At 41.8% G+C, this 17242-nt stretch overlaps 1 protein-coding gene across 1 annotated transcript in view; it reads left to right on the forward strand.

The window, feature by feature from the left end:
* Window positions 1-17242, forward strand: part of ZNF704 (zinc finger protein 704) — a 91096-nt gene that overhangs the window by 63073 nt on the left and 10781 nt on the right. Inside the window, exons 3-6 of the mRNA XM_071554292.1 lie at window positions 4075-4178; window positions 8274-8506; window positions 12112-12212; window positions 14821-15082. Of these exons, the coding sequence (XP_071410393.1) occupies window positions 4075-4178; window positions 8274-8506; window positions 12112-12212; window positions 14821-15082 (700 nt within the window). The remainder of the gene's footprint in view (window positions 1-4074; window positions 4179-8273; window positions 8507-12111; window positions 12213-14820; window positions 15083-17242) is intronic.

Below are 17242 nucleotides of genomic sequence, written 5' to 3' on the forward strand. Positions count from 1 at the left end.
CTTTCCAGCAGAGGAAGCTGGAAAATACTGGCCAGTTTTAAAGCATCATCTCACATGTGATGCTGACCGAATGCAGATGGCTTAAGTGGTTCCTGTCTTCAGCTTTATGCTTTGCCTGTCTCTTGAAGGCTGCTGCTGCTGCACTACTGGCTGAGTGATATATGAAATATGTGTGTTTACATTTATGAGCCAAGCTGTAAAAATGTGTTTAGGAGCAGAGTCACATAAGCCAGCACTTGTAGCTGCTAAAATTCTTGTGGCTGAGAAGCATGAGCGGAGCATTCCTTGTTTGCTGGATGCAGCTGAGGAACTATAAGTAGTGAAATCACCATGATTCAAAATGGGCAGAGAAAAAGTCCAAAGTTTGTCTCTTTAGGCTGTTAGCCTGTTAAATTGGATCAGGCAGAAAAAAGGATTCCAGTAATTGCAAGAGTGTAGTTTAGTGTGGCTAAAAATGGCAAGGATTCTCATGAATGTTCCTGTCCTGTGCCTGCTTGTGAAAACTTTCACCTTAGGCACAGATGCCAATGCTGGCAATTTTGGGATACAGCAAAATCATTTCGAGCAAGGGTTAGTTTTTCAGAGCAGCAGTGCTTGTCATTGTAGTGGGGAGAAAAAAATCAGTACAAAAGAGCTAGAAGAAGTTAAAGTTATAGACTACTTGGAGGAACTTTGGAATTAGCTCTGGCTCTAGACTGACATCTCGACACCAACTTGGAAGAGTCTTGCAACAACTTCCGTAATGTGATTTTGCAGTTCTTCAGAGGCCTGGATGGGAGCACACACACACAGAGGAGCCTGGTTGGAAGGCTGACTGTCTCGGTTCAACAAGACAAAATTTCTGCTAAGGGGGTGGGAACCTCCCTGTGGTAGAAAGAAAAGAAAAATCCTCCTTCCAAATTATTATTACTATTATTATTTTGAAATTAGGAGGCTTCAGATACAAAATGTAGAAAAGGGAAATAACAGTTCTTTACCTGTTGGACCAAGGGTTGGACTTAATGATCTCAGAGATCTTTTCCAACCCAATTGATTCTATAATTCTATGATTCTAAAAAGGAAGGCAGGAAGAAAAAGGAAGGAAGGCAGGAAGGAAAAGGAAGGCGGGAAGAAAGGAAGGAAAAGGAAGGAAGGGAAGGAAAGGAAGGGAAGGAAAGGAAGGGAAGGGAAGGAAGGAAGGGAAGGGAGGGAGGGAGGGAGGGAGGGAGGGAGGGAGGGAGGGAGGGAGGAAGGAAGGAAGGAAGGAAGGAAGGAAGGAAGGAAGGAAGGAAGGAAGGAAGGAAGGAAGGAAGGAAGGAAGGAAGGAAGGAAGGAAGGAAGGAAGGAAGGAAGGAAGGAAGGAAGGAAGGAAGGAAGGAAGGAAGGAAGGAAGGAAGGAAGGGAGGGAGGGAGGGAGGGAGGGAGGGAGGGAGGGAGGGAGGGAGGGAGGGAGGGAGGGGGGAGGGAGGGAGGGAGGGAGGGAGGGAGGGAGGGAGGGAGGGAGGGAGGGGGGGGAAGGAAGGAAGGAAGGAAGGAAGGAAGGAAGGAAGGAAGGAAGGAAGGAAGGAAGGAAGGAAGGAAGGAAGGGAGGGAGGGAGGGAGGGAGGGAGGGAGGGAGGGGAAGGAAGGAAGGAAGGAAGGAAGGAAGGAAGGAAGGAAGGAAGGAAGGAAGGAAGGAAGGAAGGAAGGAAGGAAGGAAGGAAGGAAGGGAGGGAGGGAGGGAGGGAGGGAGGGAGGGAGGGAGGGAGGGAGGGAGGGAGGGAGGGAGGGAGGGAGGGAGGGAGGGAGGGAGGGAGGGAGAGAAAGCTCTTCCCCTGCCATGTACCCAAGCAAGTACACTGGTATGCAGGGGCTATCAGCCACTCCTTCGTGTAGGCTGTAGACAGTTAGCTGGGGGCTACCTGTCCTCAGCTCGGCTCCCACAAAGTAGTGGAAAACGTAGGTTTCCAACAAGCCACTTTGCTCTGGCCCCCAACCCTCAAATTGCTGTGTTGGCAAGGGGCAAAAAATTCCATGAAATATTTTGAAATTGTAACACTGATTTCAAACACTTGGGATCAGCTTCTCAAGCATGGCAGGAACTTGTGGTCATTTTGTCCTCATGTGTTGCAGAAATGCAGATATTAGTGGTTTATCCACAGCTGGATAAAAGGAGCAGGGACAGTTGGTGTAGTCTGGCAGTAAAGGACTACAGAGCAGCTGAATCCTTCTCAGAAAGAGGATTTTCATACTGGGATATTAGGTAATTGGAAAATCATCTGCCAGAGTTGGTTTTCAGGAAGTGTAGCATCTCCATCTTATCCCTGAGGAAGGGTCTTCTGAGCCCAGAGGAATTTGGTATTCTGAGTGAAATATTCCTCTGCAGCCATGGAGACCTGATGAGTGACATGTTCAGGTCTCAGTCAATTACAGCAGATATCCGAGACCTTTCCAGTACTTGATGGTGACCATATGGCTGCTGTGCTCTTTGCAAAAGCCTTGGCTGAAGGAAAAGAGGGTTTCTGTGGATAATCAGAATGCAACAGGAACCACTGTTAGCATTTTGGTTCCAGGCACCGATGTGTTGCAAAAGACAGGAGAGCTAAGCTGTTCTGTGGCATGGGAAAGTGTTCATCAGCATCTGTGTAGGTCCTTGCATCAGCCAGAAAGCAGCTGTGAACTGTTTCATGGGCAAGTTTGAGGTTTGCTCACTAAAATATCAAGGGGCTATGACTGCAGCATAGTTTCCACTGAATAAGCCTTCCGTCTGATGGGTGAAGTAGGATTCTAGAAAGAGAAGTGCACCCGGCATGTCCTGTTCCTCTTGGTGACTTATGAACCAACAGCTGGGAAACATCACATAGCTGACCACTGCTCATACTGGGCTTTTAATTGGACTCAATCTGACTGGTTAAATAGAGCACCTGGCAAGGCACAGAGGCGATTCCAGGATCCCCAAAAGGCAGCATAGAGGGAGGAGAGTGTCCTTTTGTAAGAACACAAGTAACTTGTATGAAATGAGAAGATGGTGTTGGAGACTCAATGGTGTGTTTGAAAGCAAACATTTACAAGAAGCTGTTTGCTTTGCTTCCACCCACAAGGTGGAAATCCCACAAGGATGGAACGCAAAAGTGTGCCAAACCTAGTAGGCTTTTAGTAGTCTTATTTTAGTAGGTCCACTCTTCAGAAACTTTGCATTGTGAGCAAGAGAGTTGCTCTTGGGAAAAACAAATATAATCTATTTTTTTAAAGGCAAAAAAAATCCTGCCTTGTCTTCTTGAGCAATGGGTCACTGAAGCCTGGTTCCTGCTGTCCAAATCTTCTCCTCTCTCCCGTGGAAAGGTGGCTGCCCTCCTTATTGCTCATTCCCCATGTCCTCTGCTCTGACTTACATGGGCTCCCAGCTAAGGGAGTGATGGGCTCCTGTCTTCCTGCTGTGCCATCGTGCTGGCCCAGGTGCCCATCACACCTGCAAAAAAAAATGTTTCCTCTCTCTCCCCACCCCTACCCTCCCTGCATGGTTTTAATGGCAATTTCCTGATTATTTAAAGTAATTGGTTTATAGTCTAGTGGGGAAAAATTTAGGATGAGTCTTTTGGAGAGAGTAGGGGAAGGTTAAACAGAAGCAACAAGCTCACATCCCTTACAGTTCATAGCTCTTCCTCACCCTACTGAGAGCAGTGTATGTTATTAGTGTTGCTAGTAATGTTATCCAGCTTTCCATCTCCACATCTTCATCCAAGAAAAACACCTTAAGTATACACTTTGCTCTAAGAATATGAATAGCTGAAATTCTGAAAAATAAAAAAGGAACAAAATCCAAGTTATAGAGGGTTACAATAATCCTGACAGTTTTATACAAAGATGTATTCTCTTTTCCCACTTCTTTTCCTATTTACACTGAGCTAGTTTGCTTATAGGAGCCACTCGATATGCTCAGGTTGCCAGAAGACTGAAGCTTTGAGAACTCTGTGCAGCAGCTTGTTTTTGTTACTGTGCTGTGCTGGCTTAGGGTTTGGACTGGTATTGAAAAAAAAAGACAAACAAAAAAACAAACCTAAAAAAAAGTCAAATATTTGCTGATGTGTTTCCTGCTTCCCACTCACTGTGTTTCAGAAAATCTTCAGAAGAACTGGACATGGATAAAGTGACGGCAGCCATGGTACTCACCAGTTTATCCACCAGCCCTTTGGTCCGCAGCCCTCCTGTCCGACCCAATGGTAAGCCTTCAGAGCCAGGGACTGCGGGGAGGGTTGCCAGGGCCCTTTATTTTGGGATTTGCTTCCACGGTGGAGAATAAAGGATGAGTGGCTGTCTTCTGGTATGCTGGGGATCATACTGAGCCTTGCTCAAAGCTAGTCAAAGACTTTGGTGCAGCATTGGCAGACATGAAAAGAAACATTTCCTGTAGCTATAGCGGCTCCAGTTTATGAAATAGGAGATGCCCCATTCCATAAATGGGATAGAAGCACTGCAAAAGGTCTTCTGACCTCACTGAAACACTAATATTTTGAAAAACTTGTTTGCATTTACATGTATAGAATCTTAGAATTGTAGAATGTTAAGATTGGGAAAGACCTCTAAGATCACTGAGTCCAGCCTTCAATCTGGCACTGTTACCATGTTCCCCACTAAACCATGTCCTGAAGTGCCATATCCAGTAAATGTGATAGCAGCTATAGTTGTTTCTGTCCTGCACTCGGTTGAAATCAGACCCGAATTTACTAAAAACCACAATGAGGCAAAGCACTTCCAGATCAGAACCGAGGGATGAGAGGCCGTGCCCTGGTGATCTGCACAGCAAGAGATCTGCCTCTGCTGATGCAGGTTAGACCCTCGATTCCTTTGGTCTTCCATCAAATCCATAACCCCTTTAAAAATACATCATTCATGGTAGAGCAGAAGACACACATATGAAGATAAACATAAAAAGTTTCTGACAGTAACGAGACTGGTAATGAAATATAATTAGTCCATGCAAGCTTGACTGGAATTACAATAATTTTTTACGAGTGTTCTGTTTTAAGGCATAATTTAAATTAGGACACCCTTGTTAGGATACCCCAGCATTGTTTTTATGACTGGCTTTTCTTTTCACTTGTACTGTTAAATAGACACTAGATGCCCTCCTACTGTACATAATTGGAAGACTGAGTAATATTACAGATCCAAATTTAGAGGGATGTTGTCTTTGCATTTCTTCATGCTAACAGAGCATGATCTACTGAGTGATATTCTTAAAAGGAATTCATACCAAATGTCACATCTTTCAACATTTTTGAACAAACACTGTGATTTTTCCATTTATTTCCAAAAAATATAAGGTTTTTCCATTTAGCTGGAATTCTAGCCACGAACACTCATGGCTGTTGTTGATGTGCTTTCCAGTGTTGAAAACCAGAAGTGTTTATGGAATATCACTGCTCTGAGGAGCCCTGGGAAACCTCCAGCAGTGACATCCCCAGTGACTGTCCTGCCTCAGGGCAGGAGTTTGCCAGCACCTGTGGGAGGCCAAGAGAAGGGTAAAAACGTACCCACTCTCCAGCTGCTCAGCTCACAGACAAAACTGCAGCTGAAAATGGATCTGTGCTGCCGTGCCAGGCAGGGATTTGGAGTGGCCGAGGCACACACGTACCCCACTGCATCCCCAGTCCCAGGGAGCTGCTCTGCTCTGGGTAAGGCCGCATCTGCCACATTAGACAGTCTGAGCAGATGACACTTGTCAGGAGTGCAGTGCAGCTGAAAGATCTTCCCAGCAATCCCTTTTAAATTGCTAATGGTAGCTGTTAACTGCTTTTGATATTTCTTACCATAGTCTGAGTGCTCTTTGATATTTCTTCACATAGCTTGTCTGCTTGTTTCCCAAAATCTGGGAAAGTTAGCCTGAAAAATAATTCACATCTTTTCAATAGTCACAGACAAGATTTTGAAGCTATAGTTGGCCACCTTCTCCCTGAGTATCTTAGGTTTGCCTGAGTGAAGATGTACAAAAGACTTAAATAAAAGTGCAAACGCTTGATAATTTAAAGCTCATTTAGTTTTGCAAGACTGGGCTCTGATCCTACTAATAGGAGCAACAAATGTACTAATGATTTGCTCTTTCCACATGCTTTTTCAAAAAAGGCCAGTAAGTAGCAGTGTAATTAAAGGAACATTTGTTTATACAAATGGAATTTTTCCTAGAAGTGAAAAAAATTAACATTAGCAGGCAAATCCTGCTGGAATTGTTGGGGATGATCACCCATGTAAACTGGATCAGAGTTTGGCCCTTGTTTCTCTGCAGCTGAGTAATATTTGGTCTGGTTCTCTTTCACGCAACTCCAACAATGTGAAAAGAGCCCCAAAATAAGAGTAAGTTGCGTTTATTTTTATTTTAAATTTCTTCACACTGATAAATTTGTGAGTATTAACGAGAACCAGCATTTGGGATTTTTCAGTTGTCAAACTCTTACAGTCTTTTCCATACTACTTTAAAAAGATTCCTGATTTGCATCTCTTTCTCCACAAGGTGAGGAGAAGCTGTAATCTCTGAGAATACAAAGTACTACCATAAATATGTCAGAAAGTAGTAGCTGAAAGAGTGCTGTTTCTTTTGTTTTTCTGAAGAAATGGAAATTTTAAGCCATACTAAGGTCATAAGTTGATACCAGATGTATTTCTTGGCTTTGGCACAAGACTGAAGTACAAATACTTAATCAAAACCCACCTTCATTACAGTCATATGAAGGCTGTGATCATGAGCCAAAACATGACATTTTCATATGTTAACTTATTAGCTACCAGAAATCTGTATGTCCTTTTCCAAAGAGGAGTTGGGGGGGTTAAGAAGGAGGGTTTATCCCATTTATGCTGTGTGGCCCTGATCAGTAAATCAGTAACTGCAGGGACTTGCCTGCTGCCTACTCAAAAGGGCAGTGCATTCTGTTTTGTGAGCAGCTGATGTTAATGATTTAGGAATTTCATCCCAAACCCAACGGAATTAGGAGAAAAAAACCCAAAAAATTCATAGGTTATGGGGTAAGCTTTTGATAGCTCACTTGCTTGCTGATGTTGGTTAACTTGCCTGTGAGAAGCTGAGAAGAAATGAAGGAGTGACTCCTGCAGAACTCTTAAAAGCAGGTGCTGGCTTGAAAAGACTCGTCTCATGCTTAAGTATCATTTCATGAGCAGATAAGATGTTATTTGCTTGCCAGTTCCAACGTTGGGTATTGCACAATACTCAGGCACCTCAGTGTCATTGGGAAAAGCTTCCAATACCTGAGTTAGTGAAAAGCCACACCTAAACTGTCCCTGCACATGTGCCCAAGCCCTGTGAGAACCTGGGTCTTCTAGCAGAGCTGGTGGCTGCAGCACTGGATGTGCCCAGGCCATGCCTTTGCTGAGTTGATGACCTACATGCTCCTCTCCCACTAAAAGCTCTTGAGGGGCTGGGAAGAGCAACATGCCACTGTCTAATGCCTGTGGCCCTCAGCACGTGAAGCACGGCTCATGCTGCACCTCAGACTGTGAAGGCAGTGCTGTTACTCCCACCCACGGGTCTGTAGAGGGTAGCCTGTTCCTTTGAGTGTCTGCTTACCACTGGTGTCAGGGGAACTGCTACAGTGAGGAGGTGGTTCCTCCAGTGAGTAGGTGTGGAGGTGATCCAGTGTCTGTCTGTTTCACTTCTGAAGCCAGATGCATGTTAATACACCTGTCTGAAGAAAATGGGGTATCCCAAGGGATAACGTACCACCTAATGTAGAGATAGGCATGTGTACTGAGACATTATGAGAAGACAGAGTGTAATTATGATTTTGTTTGGTGTTTTAGTACTGGAATGCTGATCATGTTTTTGCAGATCTGCTGAGTATTCTGGGGCTTGGACTTTATGTCCCCTTCCCAGATCTCCTGTTGGCCATGTGGAGCTTGCTCTGATGCCCACTACAGTCACATACTCCTCTTGAAAGTTGAGGATGTATTTAGAATCACAGAATAGTTTGGGTTTGCAGGGACCTCTATAGGTCAATTTGAATGTTTTTCTTTAATTGTGCATAAAATATCTGATTATTTCTGTGTTTGCTCCAGAACAGGTTATTTTTCCAGACCCAGAATTTATTTTTAGAAAAATAATTTGCTTTTTTTTTTAAAGGAAAAATCAAGTGTGAAATATGTAATTTGTGTGCAGTGGGATAGATACAGTTGTCCTCTCTACATCCAATGCTTTCACTTTTCTTTATTGAACGTAATTACCGATATGGCATCTAAGCCTTAGGAAAAAAGCTCCTTAGCCCTAACAGAGTGATACTGTTGTAATGATGGTTGTTATTTCTTGACAGAATCCCTGAATGGATCTTGGAAAGAAGGAGGATTTGTGCCTTCTAGTACCAGCAGCAGTGGATACTGGAGCTGGAACGCTCCCAGTGACCAGTCCAACCCATCCACCCCATCTCCACCTCTGTCAGCTGATAGCTTCAAAACCTTTCGGACACCTTCCCAGCCAGATGATGGTATTGATGAAGGTGAAACAAGCAACCTTCTCTTCGATGAACCTATTCCTAGGAAGAGAAAGGTTAGCCTTATGTTAAGTTCCATACCTATAGGCAGATAGGATGTTGGCAGGCTCATTTTGTTGTGAGAAATCACCCGACTAGCTCTGTATTTGTATCCCTCCTTGGCATCCAGTTAACATAGGTACTTAGCCTAGTCACTGTGTCTCGTTCAACCTGGTCACCTCCTGCACACACATGGTGCCATCAGCACCACATATTTCCTGGCAGATGGTGAGGTTCTACAGAGCCTCCTGCTCAGAAAACACTAGAGCAATTTCCAGAAGGTGTTGCCTCTGGCCATTCAAGGGATTTCTGTCCTGCTTTGACAAATTCTCTGTGTGCAGAATGCAACAGGCAGCCTTTACATGTCATCTCAAAAACTGGATATGGCCTTAATACTCCTTGTTCCCTGAAAGTGCTGTTTGTCTGACAGCATGTCAGATACCTTAATACTGTGAAGCTTTCTCTGCACAAACATATGGAGTGAAAAAAGGAGAAGAGAGAGTTCAAACTTGATGGCTTTTGATACAGTATTAGCATTGGCCAAATTTATCCTCAGTCAGAGTGCAAAAGCAGACTAAATAAAACACAATGTAAAAAAAAAAAGTGGAGGTCCAAAACTAACCCCAAAAAAGCACACTTACACTAGCAAGCAAGCAAGCTTCTCTGGAAGAAAAACAAAACAAAGAGATGGCAGTAGTCCAAGTTTCCATCCCTCCCAATGCAGCAGGACACATTTTACATAGCAAGATGAGAAAGAGCTTTTTGTGAGGAGAAAAAACAGAGAATTTAGTCCCCTTAGTGAATTTGTTTCTGACCCAGTCTGAGACAGTTAATTGTTTCATCACCAGCAGGAAGAAATTTTAATGATTGTTTAAACCTGTTCAGATTTATCCTTTTGCTCCAGAAGTTTCTTATTTGCCAACCCACGCTGTTCTTCCCTTGATCGTGGGAGAGGGGTGTAACATGTTTGTGTGTCTTGCTAAGAAGGAAAAGTATTTTGGAGGACACCTCTGTTATAATAAATTAGAATTTATAACTGACTGTTAAACTAAAGACAGAGATGATTTGGGGGGAAGTAGGACAAGAGGAGCAGGGGTGCAGAATTGTGCTGGTTTGACTTCTACTTTTCAGTTAATGTTTATCTTCTGAGCATCACTCTCACTGCTCAGCTGTGGTGAGACAGATGGGTTTGCAGCTGCCGTCTTTATTGTTTTCTAAGTTGCTTTCAAATACTTCTATTTATATACTCACTACAGGTTTATTACACTATCTATTCTGGTTCACAGGGATTTTCCATTGTGAGGAGAATGTTTTATGTAGATAAACAATAACATTCCATGCCAACCTTGGTTTTATAAATTAACTTACTTTCCTGCAGGATTTTTTATTCTGGCCCAAGCATGGTATTTGGTCTGAGTAGAGCTTTGCACCTTTATAAGCTGAAATAAAAACATTCACATTATTTCTTCTTCAGGGCTGCAATAATCAGAAGGAATAAACCTGGAAATAGAGTGATCGGTAACCTTACTTATTAAAGTTTTTTCCATTTCATGTTTGGAAAACTTCATGCTAGGAGGCACTTCCCCTTAAGAAAGTTGTTTGCTTGAAAGTTTCCACTAATGTGGTTATTCCTTACCAAACCATTTACGTTCCATTATTTTCTTAAATAAAACATTAAGTCTGAATGGGTGATTTTTGGACTAGTTAGAAATGGAAGCATAGTTTATGTTCTTTATTTCTACTGAGTGAGCTTTCACTGGACTATGTTAAAATGCACTAGTTTTTGCAAACTCTCAGGACTGTCAGTAAAATCAAAACCACAATGGAGCTAGAAGATTGATTTTACCCTCAAACTGGGGATGGATGTTAAACCATTCTGTGTTCATAAGGATGTATATGGTGTTCATGATGTCACACTGGAGTTCCTAAAATGTAAATGATAAGCATCATTTTGCCATAGTTGGTGGTTGGTTGTGTGTTTTGGAGCTGATAGTAGTATTTAGTATTAGATTATAAAAGTAAGAAAAGTATCGATCAGATTTGCTAGATAGATTATACTAAATTTGAGGGGGAAAAAAGAGTTCTGTATCTATTTGAATGATAGTTGTAATATTAAAGAATGGAGACAGGATTTATGTGCAATTTATTTCAAAGTTGAAGTTTTTCATACAGTGTGATCAAGTACACCAAGTCCCAAATCCCATAGCATCTATACTTTCAAACAGGAAGTGTTAGACTGACAAGTAACTATGAGAACATGCTACTGCAATCAACTTGTATTTTAAAAAGCCCATCAGCTGAGATTTGTTTTTGCAAGTTATGTTCTAATCATCATCTTTCTAGCAAATACTGAGACCATCTACTGACATGCAGTTCCCAAGGGTCCAAATTGAAGAAAACACCAAGTCAATTTTTGTTCAAGACATTCATTTAATCTTATATGTAATTAAAATTATAGGATAATAATACAGTATTTTGAAGCTCTTCGTCATGTTAATGGTGTTCTGTAATAACAGAGAAAATTATTTTTGAGAAGTACAAACTATGTAGATTTTTAAAAATTTAAAATGTACAAAATCAGTTTCATTTGGAGTAAAATTAGCTTTTACATGTATTTCAAGTTCTGCAATGTCTGTGTTGTTTGTTACCACACACTGTGCTTTACATTAAGACTAGTTTTCTCCAGAGTCTTCAAAATGTCTTAAGATTGGGCTGGTTGTAGCCTTGTTGGCTGTGCTCTAAATCAGTGATAACTCAGTTGAGATCAATGAAGTTATACTAAAGAATATAAAAAAGAATATTAAAATGAGATTATGCACTTTTTTTGACATGTTGAACACAGCCAGATGGCTTCTCATTCTTTTGTCTGAGTAACAGTCACAGTAGCTTCTGAATGAAATAAAAACCATTTTTGCCAGCTCATGGGTGATTATTGAAATAGTAGAATCTGTGGTTTTCTGACACAATATTTTTTTTTATCTTGCAAATTTCATGAGCAGAAACATTCATAAGATCTTGCTTTAGAAAGACTTTAGTTTGAGAAGGTGCTTTGCATTAAGTGAGAAGTCCTCATCAGTTTGGAGTTTTTTTTAAGAAGTGTAGGAAGTTTTTATATCATCTACATCCTTTAATGGGGAGACAAACTGGAACTTAAGAAGTTTTGCCTGTGAACAAAGAGAGCTAAAGTTTTGTCACAAGCTGCTCCTTCAGTTTTTCACTGGCATTGTGTTGAATTCAGTAGGGTGACACGCTTGACAGACACTATTAGATCATCACAAATTTCGTGGGTCTGAACATTCCCAGTGTTTGGTAACTGTTTATCTGGTTTGGTTGGTTTGGTTTTCTTTTATCTTCATAAAATTATTGAATCACAGAATTGTTTAGGTTGTAAAAGAACTTTGAGATCATTGAGTCCAACTGTTAAAGCAGCACTGCCAAGTCCACCACTAACCATGTCCCCAGGCAACACATCTGCACATCTTTTAAATACCTCCAGGGCTGGTGACTCAACCATTTCCCTGGGCAGCCTGTTCCAATGCTGGCAATCCTTTCAGTGAAGAACTATTTCCTAATATCCATGTAACTTCCATACATCTAATCATACTTTACTCATAATTTTCAGAACTCCATGAAGGTGATGTTCAAATGCCTGTGGAAAAACTGTGGGAAGGTACTGAGCACAGCTGCAGGGATTCAGAAACACATACGGACCATTCACCTTGGGTAAGAGAGCAGTATCTTCAGAAGCCTATAGGGGAGCAATTGCCCTTGGCTGGGGAGATGAACTGGATTGTCCTTGGCTTTTCTGTCTCGTATCTCTAGGTTTCTGAGGAAATTGGGGAGTAGTGCATCAAGGTGAATGAGCATTTACTCCAGTAACGAGGCACTTTCTTTCCTGAAGTTCTGTGAACTTTGCTAGAAGGTCAAATACACCTGTAGGTCACACTGCACTTCCCAATCACCCACACAGCTCAGTGGCATTTACGTGGTATGCGCTGTCTGCACATCACATCCAGGATGGACGTGCGGGGCACAGGTTTCCGGATCTTGCATGATTACTTTCCAGCTTTGTTTCAGATCAGAGCAGGTTATTGTGCCAGCTCTGAGTCAAATTAATGCAAAAAACAATTAATGCCGAACCCCCCCCCAAAGCTACAAACCACCTAAGAAACCTTAAAAAAAAGAAACTGAGCTGCAATTCCATGTTGTCATGGTTTGACCCCAACTGGCTAAAAGTACCATGCAGCTGCTTACTCACTATACCCTTCCCTTTCTGGTGGGAAGGAGAATCAAAGGAAAATACCCCTTTATGGGTTGAGATAACAAGTTTCATGGTTGAAAAAGGTATAAAACTAATAACACTAATGATAATAATATTAATGATGATGATGATAATATCATAATAATAATTGTAATGAAAAGGAGGGAGAGAAAGAGGAATAAAACTGAAGAGAAACAAGTGATGCTCTGTACAATTGCTCACCACCCACTGACCAATGCCCAGCTCATCCCCAAGCAGCAATTTGGTCTCCCAGCCAACTCTACCCAGTTTATATACTGAACATGATATTCTATGGTATGGAATATCCCTTTGGCCAGTCAGCTCAGCTGTACTGGCTTTTCTGCCATCTGGCTTCTTGTGCCCTGCTCACCGTCAGAGCACAGGAAATTGAAAAGTCCTTGACTTCAAGTAAACACTGCTCAGCATCAACTAAAGCATCAGTGTGTTTACCAACATTATTCTCATCCTAAATCCAAAACACAGCACTGTACCAGCTTCTCAGAAGAAAATGAACTATCCCAGCTGAAACCAGGATGCATAAGTATGTTACTTGGACTGGAAGCAAAAGCAAAATAATCTTTTAGGACACAAGGTTTTTTTGAAACTTCAGTCTGCAACTGAACTCTCCTGTGCAATTCACTGAGTGACTTGGTTATCTCATATATAGTTACAGTGGGGACTCATGTTCTTTCCCTGTTAGGTATGTGAAAATACATTTCTTTTGTGTAGGTCTGTGTTACTCATTGCTTAAAAATTAAAGTGAACATGTAGAGGTAATCTGGTGTGGAGCTCTGGATGGTCTTGAAAAGGTCATAACAATTACTGTTAGGCTTAAGAGTAAGTCTGTCTCAAAATGGAGTTAGGAATGTAGCTTTGCCCTTTATATTATCAGGACATTCTTTTTTGAGGCATGGGAGAGGGAGAAGTAAACAGGAGAACTTTCCTGGAATTTGCAGTTAGTAACTTTGCTTGAGAGAGGAATTTTGGTGAGTGACTGGCTACAGACTAATGGATGATACTTCTGATAGAGCCTTTCAAACCTGCTGGACCCATGCTCTGTCAACGAGTTCTATTGAGTAAGGTGATGAGAGGACCACAGGTAGAGGTACACAGGCAAGCAGGCTGAAGAACTGGCATGCATGGAAGAAGAGAGACCTACTGTTCATCCCAGATATGGACATCCAGGCAGGAGGATGCTTAGGGCTCTCAGATTTCCAACATGGAAGATCTGGGAGGAAATACACCTTGTGAGCTGTGAGCTACCTCTCTCTAGCATGTGGCTTATGAATGGTGCTAAAACAGGAGTTGGGTTTGGAATTTAAGATAACGTGTAATCTTCTGGGAACTACTGCTTTGACTGGGCTGCTTAAGTTTGAGCTTCTGCTCAAACCCACAGCAGATTAAACCTTAAAGCAGTTAAACCTTCTACATCCCCTCCTTTAATAATTCTGCTTCTGGATAGTACAGCCAGAAAATCCTAGCCCTCCCTACCTGTATCTGAGTGAGTTGCATGGTGAGTATGTTTTCTAGCAAATTTTTGGGTTACGCTAAGGAAAGTTACAATGAATGGCAACCATAACTATGTTTGGTTTATTTCAGTAACTTATTACAAGATTACGTATTATTTGCTGAAACATTAAAGAGGTAGATGTTGTTTGTGTCTGTTGTCTTTACCTGTCATTCTGTGGCTATTCTGTCATTACTGAAGTCAGGGGGCATTGAGATTCTTGTTAACTTTACAATGGTTAGGAATGAGAAGCTGATACTTAAGCTGAAGGTGCCAAACATCTACTTCTAGGTCAAAGAATTAGTCAAGAGTAACACAGAAAGATAAAAAAAATGTAATTCCTACTTCTTTTCCCTTCAGACGAGATGATTTTCTTTTCCTCTGCCCCTTCCCTGCAGCAAGAATGCTGATAAAGTAGGTAGGGTTGAAACTGTGAATATTAATTTATTGACAATATATTTTCTCATGCATCTAAAATTTAAAATTTACCTTGGCATTTTTGCTTTCATTTAATCAGGTCTTCATTCTTTGTCTTGATACAGACGTGTAGGAGAGTCTGACTACAGTGATGGAGAGGAGGATTTTTACTATACAGAAATCAGGCTCAACACGGACTCAGTAGCTGACGGCTTAAGCAGTCTTTCCCCAGTCTCTCCATCTTTAGCATCTCCTCCTTCCTTTCCCACCCAAGACGCAATCCGTCCTGAAAATTCCTGTGCCAAAACTGAGACTAAATTGATGACACCTCTGAGCCGCTCAGCTCCTACCAACCTCTACCTCGTACACACGGACCATGCTTACCAGGTAATGCTCTGAGCTAATATCACTAATGAATAAAAAACCTCACTTCACAGTGTTTGGGTTTTGAAAAGCCAAGTCTGGCTTTAATGGGCTGAAAAGTTTTCAAAGGCAGCCCAAGGGAGTTGTTTCATTTAAATTCAGATGTCTACTTCTGAGCTAGTTGTTTGTTTGTGTGCCCACCATAGCCAGTAGATTTTGGGCTGCCATTTGTCCAGGCACACATAGGCATGTAGGTGCACACTTCAAGTTGGTAAGAGTTGCTCTGTCTCCCACTGCCTACATCAGTTAATTTTTCACTGATCATAAGGAGGGCCCAAGGTGATATGCTCAGACGTGGTCTCCTGCATTGTGAAAATTCTCATAAAGTCAGCTAATCCCTCCCAGAGTCTTCATTTTGGTTCTGCTTGTACTGGATGTGTTTGTAGACAAGTGTCTGAGGGATGCCAGGAACAATTCGTTTCCTCTGTTCGCACAGTGTGAGATGCGAGTTTGCGTATGTGAAGTAGAACGGGAAGACAGAAAAGGCATAGGTGGTATCCTTCTGCTCTTAGGGGTAATGCTTTTCAAATGGCTAAAATTGCTGGATCAAAACCATACAACTAGTTTTGGACAAAAGTCATTACTTTTAAATGTGCACTAAAATTTAACATGTTTTGGTCTGGATACCATGTGAGAAAAGAGGAATAGAGGCTTTGAAGTAGTGTGATCTGTGACCTGCTTATGCACCAAAGAATTGAACTGTTAAGTTTATTAGATGCAATAACTTTCATATAGAGCATTGTGCAGATGAAATCTTTGTGTGTTTGGAGCAGACCCACTGAAAGGCCAGAAGGAACCATACAGAATTCACAGGCTTGTTTTAGACTTTTGTGAGCATTGAAACTTAGTACCTCAGGTGGAAGCTGCATCAGGTAGCACACCAACCTAAGGACTGATCAAGCCAGCTAGAAGAAAGGCTTTTGTCTCAGTGTAGCTTAAGCCATGACTCAGAGAGTGAGGCACCCAAGTCTAGGCAACTGAGCGGCATCTTTCTTCATTTGGGATTTGCAGTCATGACAGTCTACCCCTGCTCTTTGGAGACTCGAACCATCCTTTTTGATAAGCAACCTGAGTAAACCACTTGGGAAATGCTAATTCAAGTGTTTAAGGCACTTGAATTGGATGAATTGTTCTATTCCAAAACATGACACTGCAAGTGCCTAAGCCCTGTCTCCTCTTCAAGTTGGTCTGGTTTCAATACCTCATTTCATCGTATTGGAAGCAGGAGGTGGAGTCCTTGCTCAAGCATTCAGGCTGTCCTTGTGAAGGAGTCAGCTTCTGCAGAGCAGGTCAGTGGTATCCAGTGCCAGGATCCCTCCAGTCCTGCAGGAGGAGCCAGGAGGCAGGGTGGAGATTCTGCTCTCACCAGCTAGAAGAGAAAATGGAAATCATTTCATTGGGAGTGAAGAGGTAAAATTCACAGCTCAAGGAACTTTGATAAGGGAGGCTGAACAATGTTAATCACAGGATTCCTGTTAAAAAATAAAAAAAATACAGAACCCAAAGCTGGGTTGCAAGAATCCTAAACATATCTGTTAATTGCTGTTTCCTGTATGACTGGAAAATGTCAAATAGACTACTTGTAGTAAGAAAGGTACAAAGGGTAAGTGAGCAGGCAAGTCCTGATGCTCTTCTCTGACCCAGTCCTATGGGTCAGGAAAAATTTAGAAGAATATTTGGAGAAATTGTGGAAAGTACAGCACTGGGCGTGAACTGCCATGAAGAAACCCCAGAGAAAGATGATACTAGAACAGCCTAGGAAGCAGTACTGAAATCCCTCTGGATTCAAGGAGAGCATTTCATCTTAAAATGTCTAGGCAGTATTTGTTAGGCTAGAGATTAAATTTAGTGCAGGAGAGAGAGCTGGAAAGTCACGGAGAACAGCAATGAGTTATTTTGAAAGGGCTTTTGAATGTCAGTGAAGTTGAATGAAAAGCTGTTCTTGGCCCTTATTTTAATTGAATCTTTTTGGTACTACACAAATAGTATAATAAAATTCTCTGATAAAAAACTTGGGAGACATCAGCAGTTAGGGAGTTATATGTCATGCTTACATGACTGGGTAATCTTAAGAATAATAGGTTTTGGATGCAGTTTAGTATCAGAACATGCTAGTCCTGCACC

Source organism: Pithys albifrons, chromosome 4 (assembly GCF_047495875.1).
Source record: "Pithys albifrons albifrons isolate INPA30051 chromosome 4, PitAlb_v1, whole genome shotgun sequence".
NCBI classification, from domain to species: Eukaryota; Metazoa; Chordata; class Aves; order Passeriformes; family Thamnophilidae; genus Pithys; species Pithys albifrons.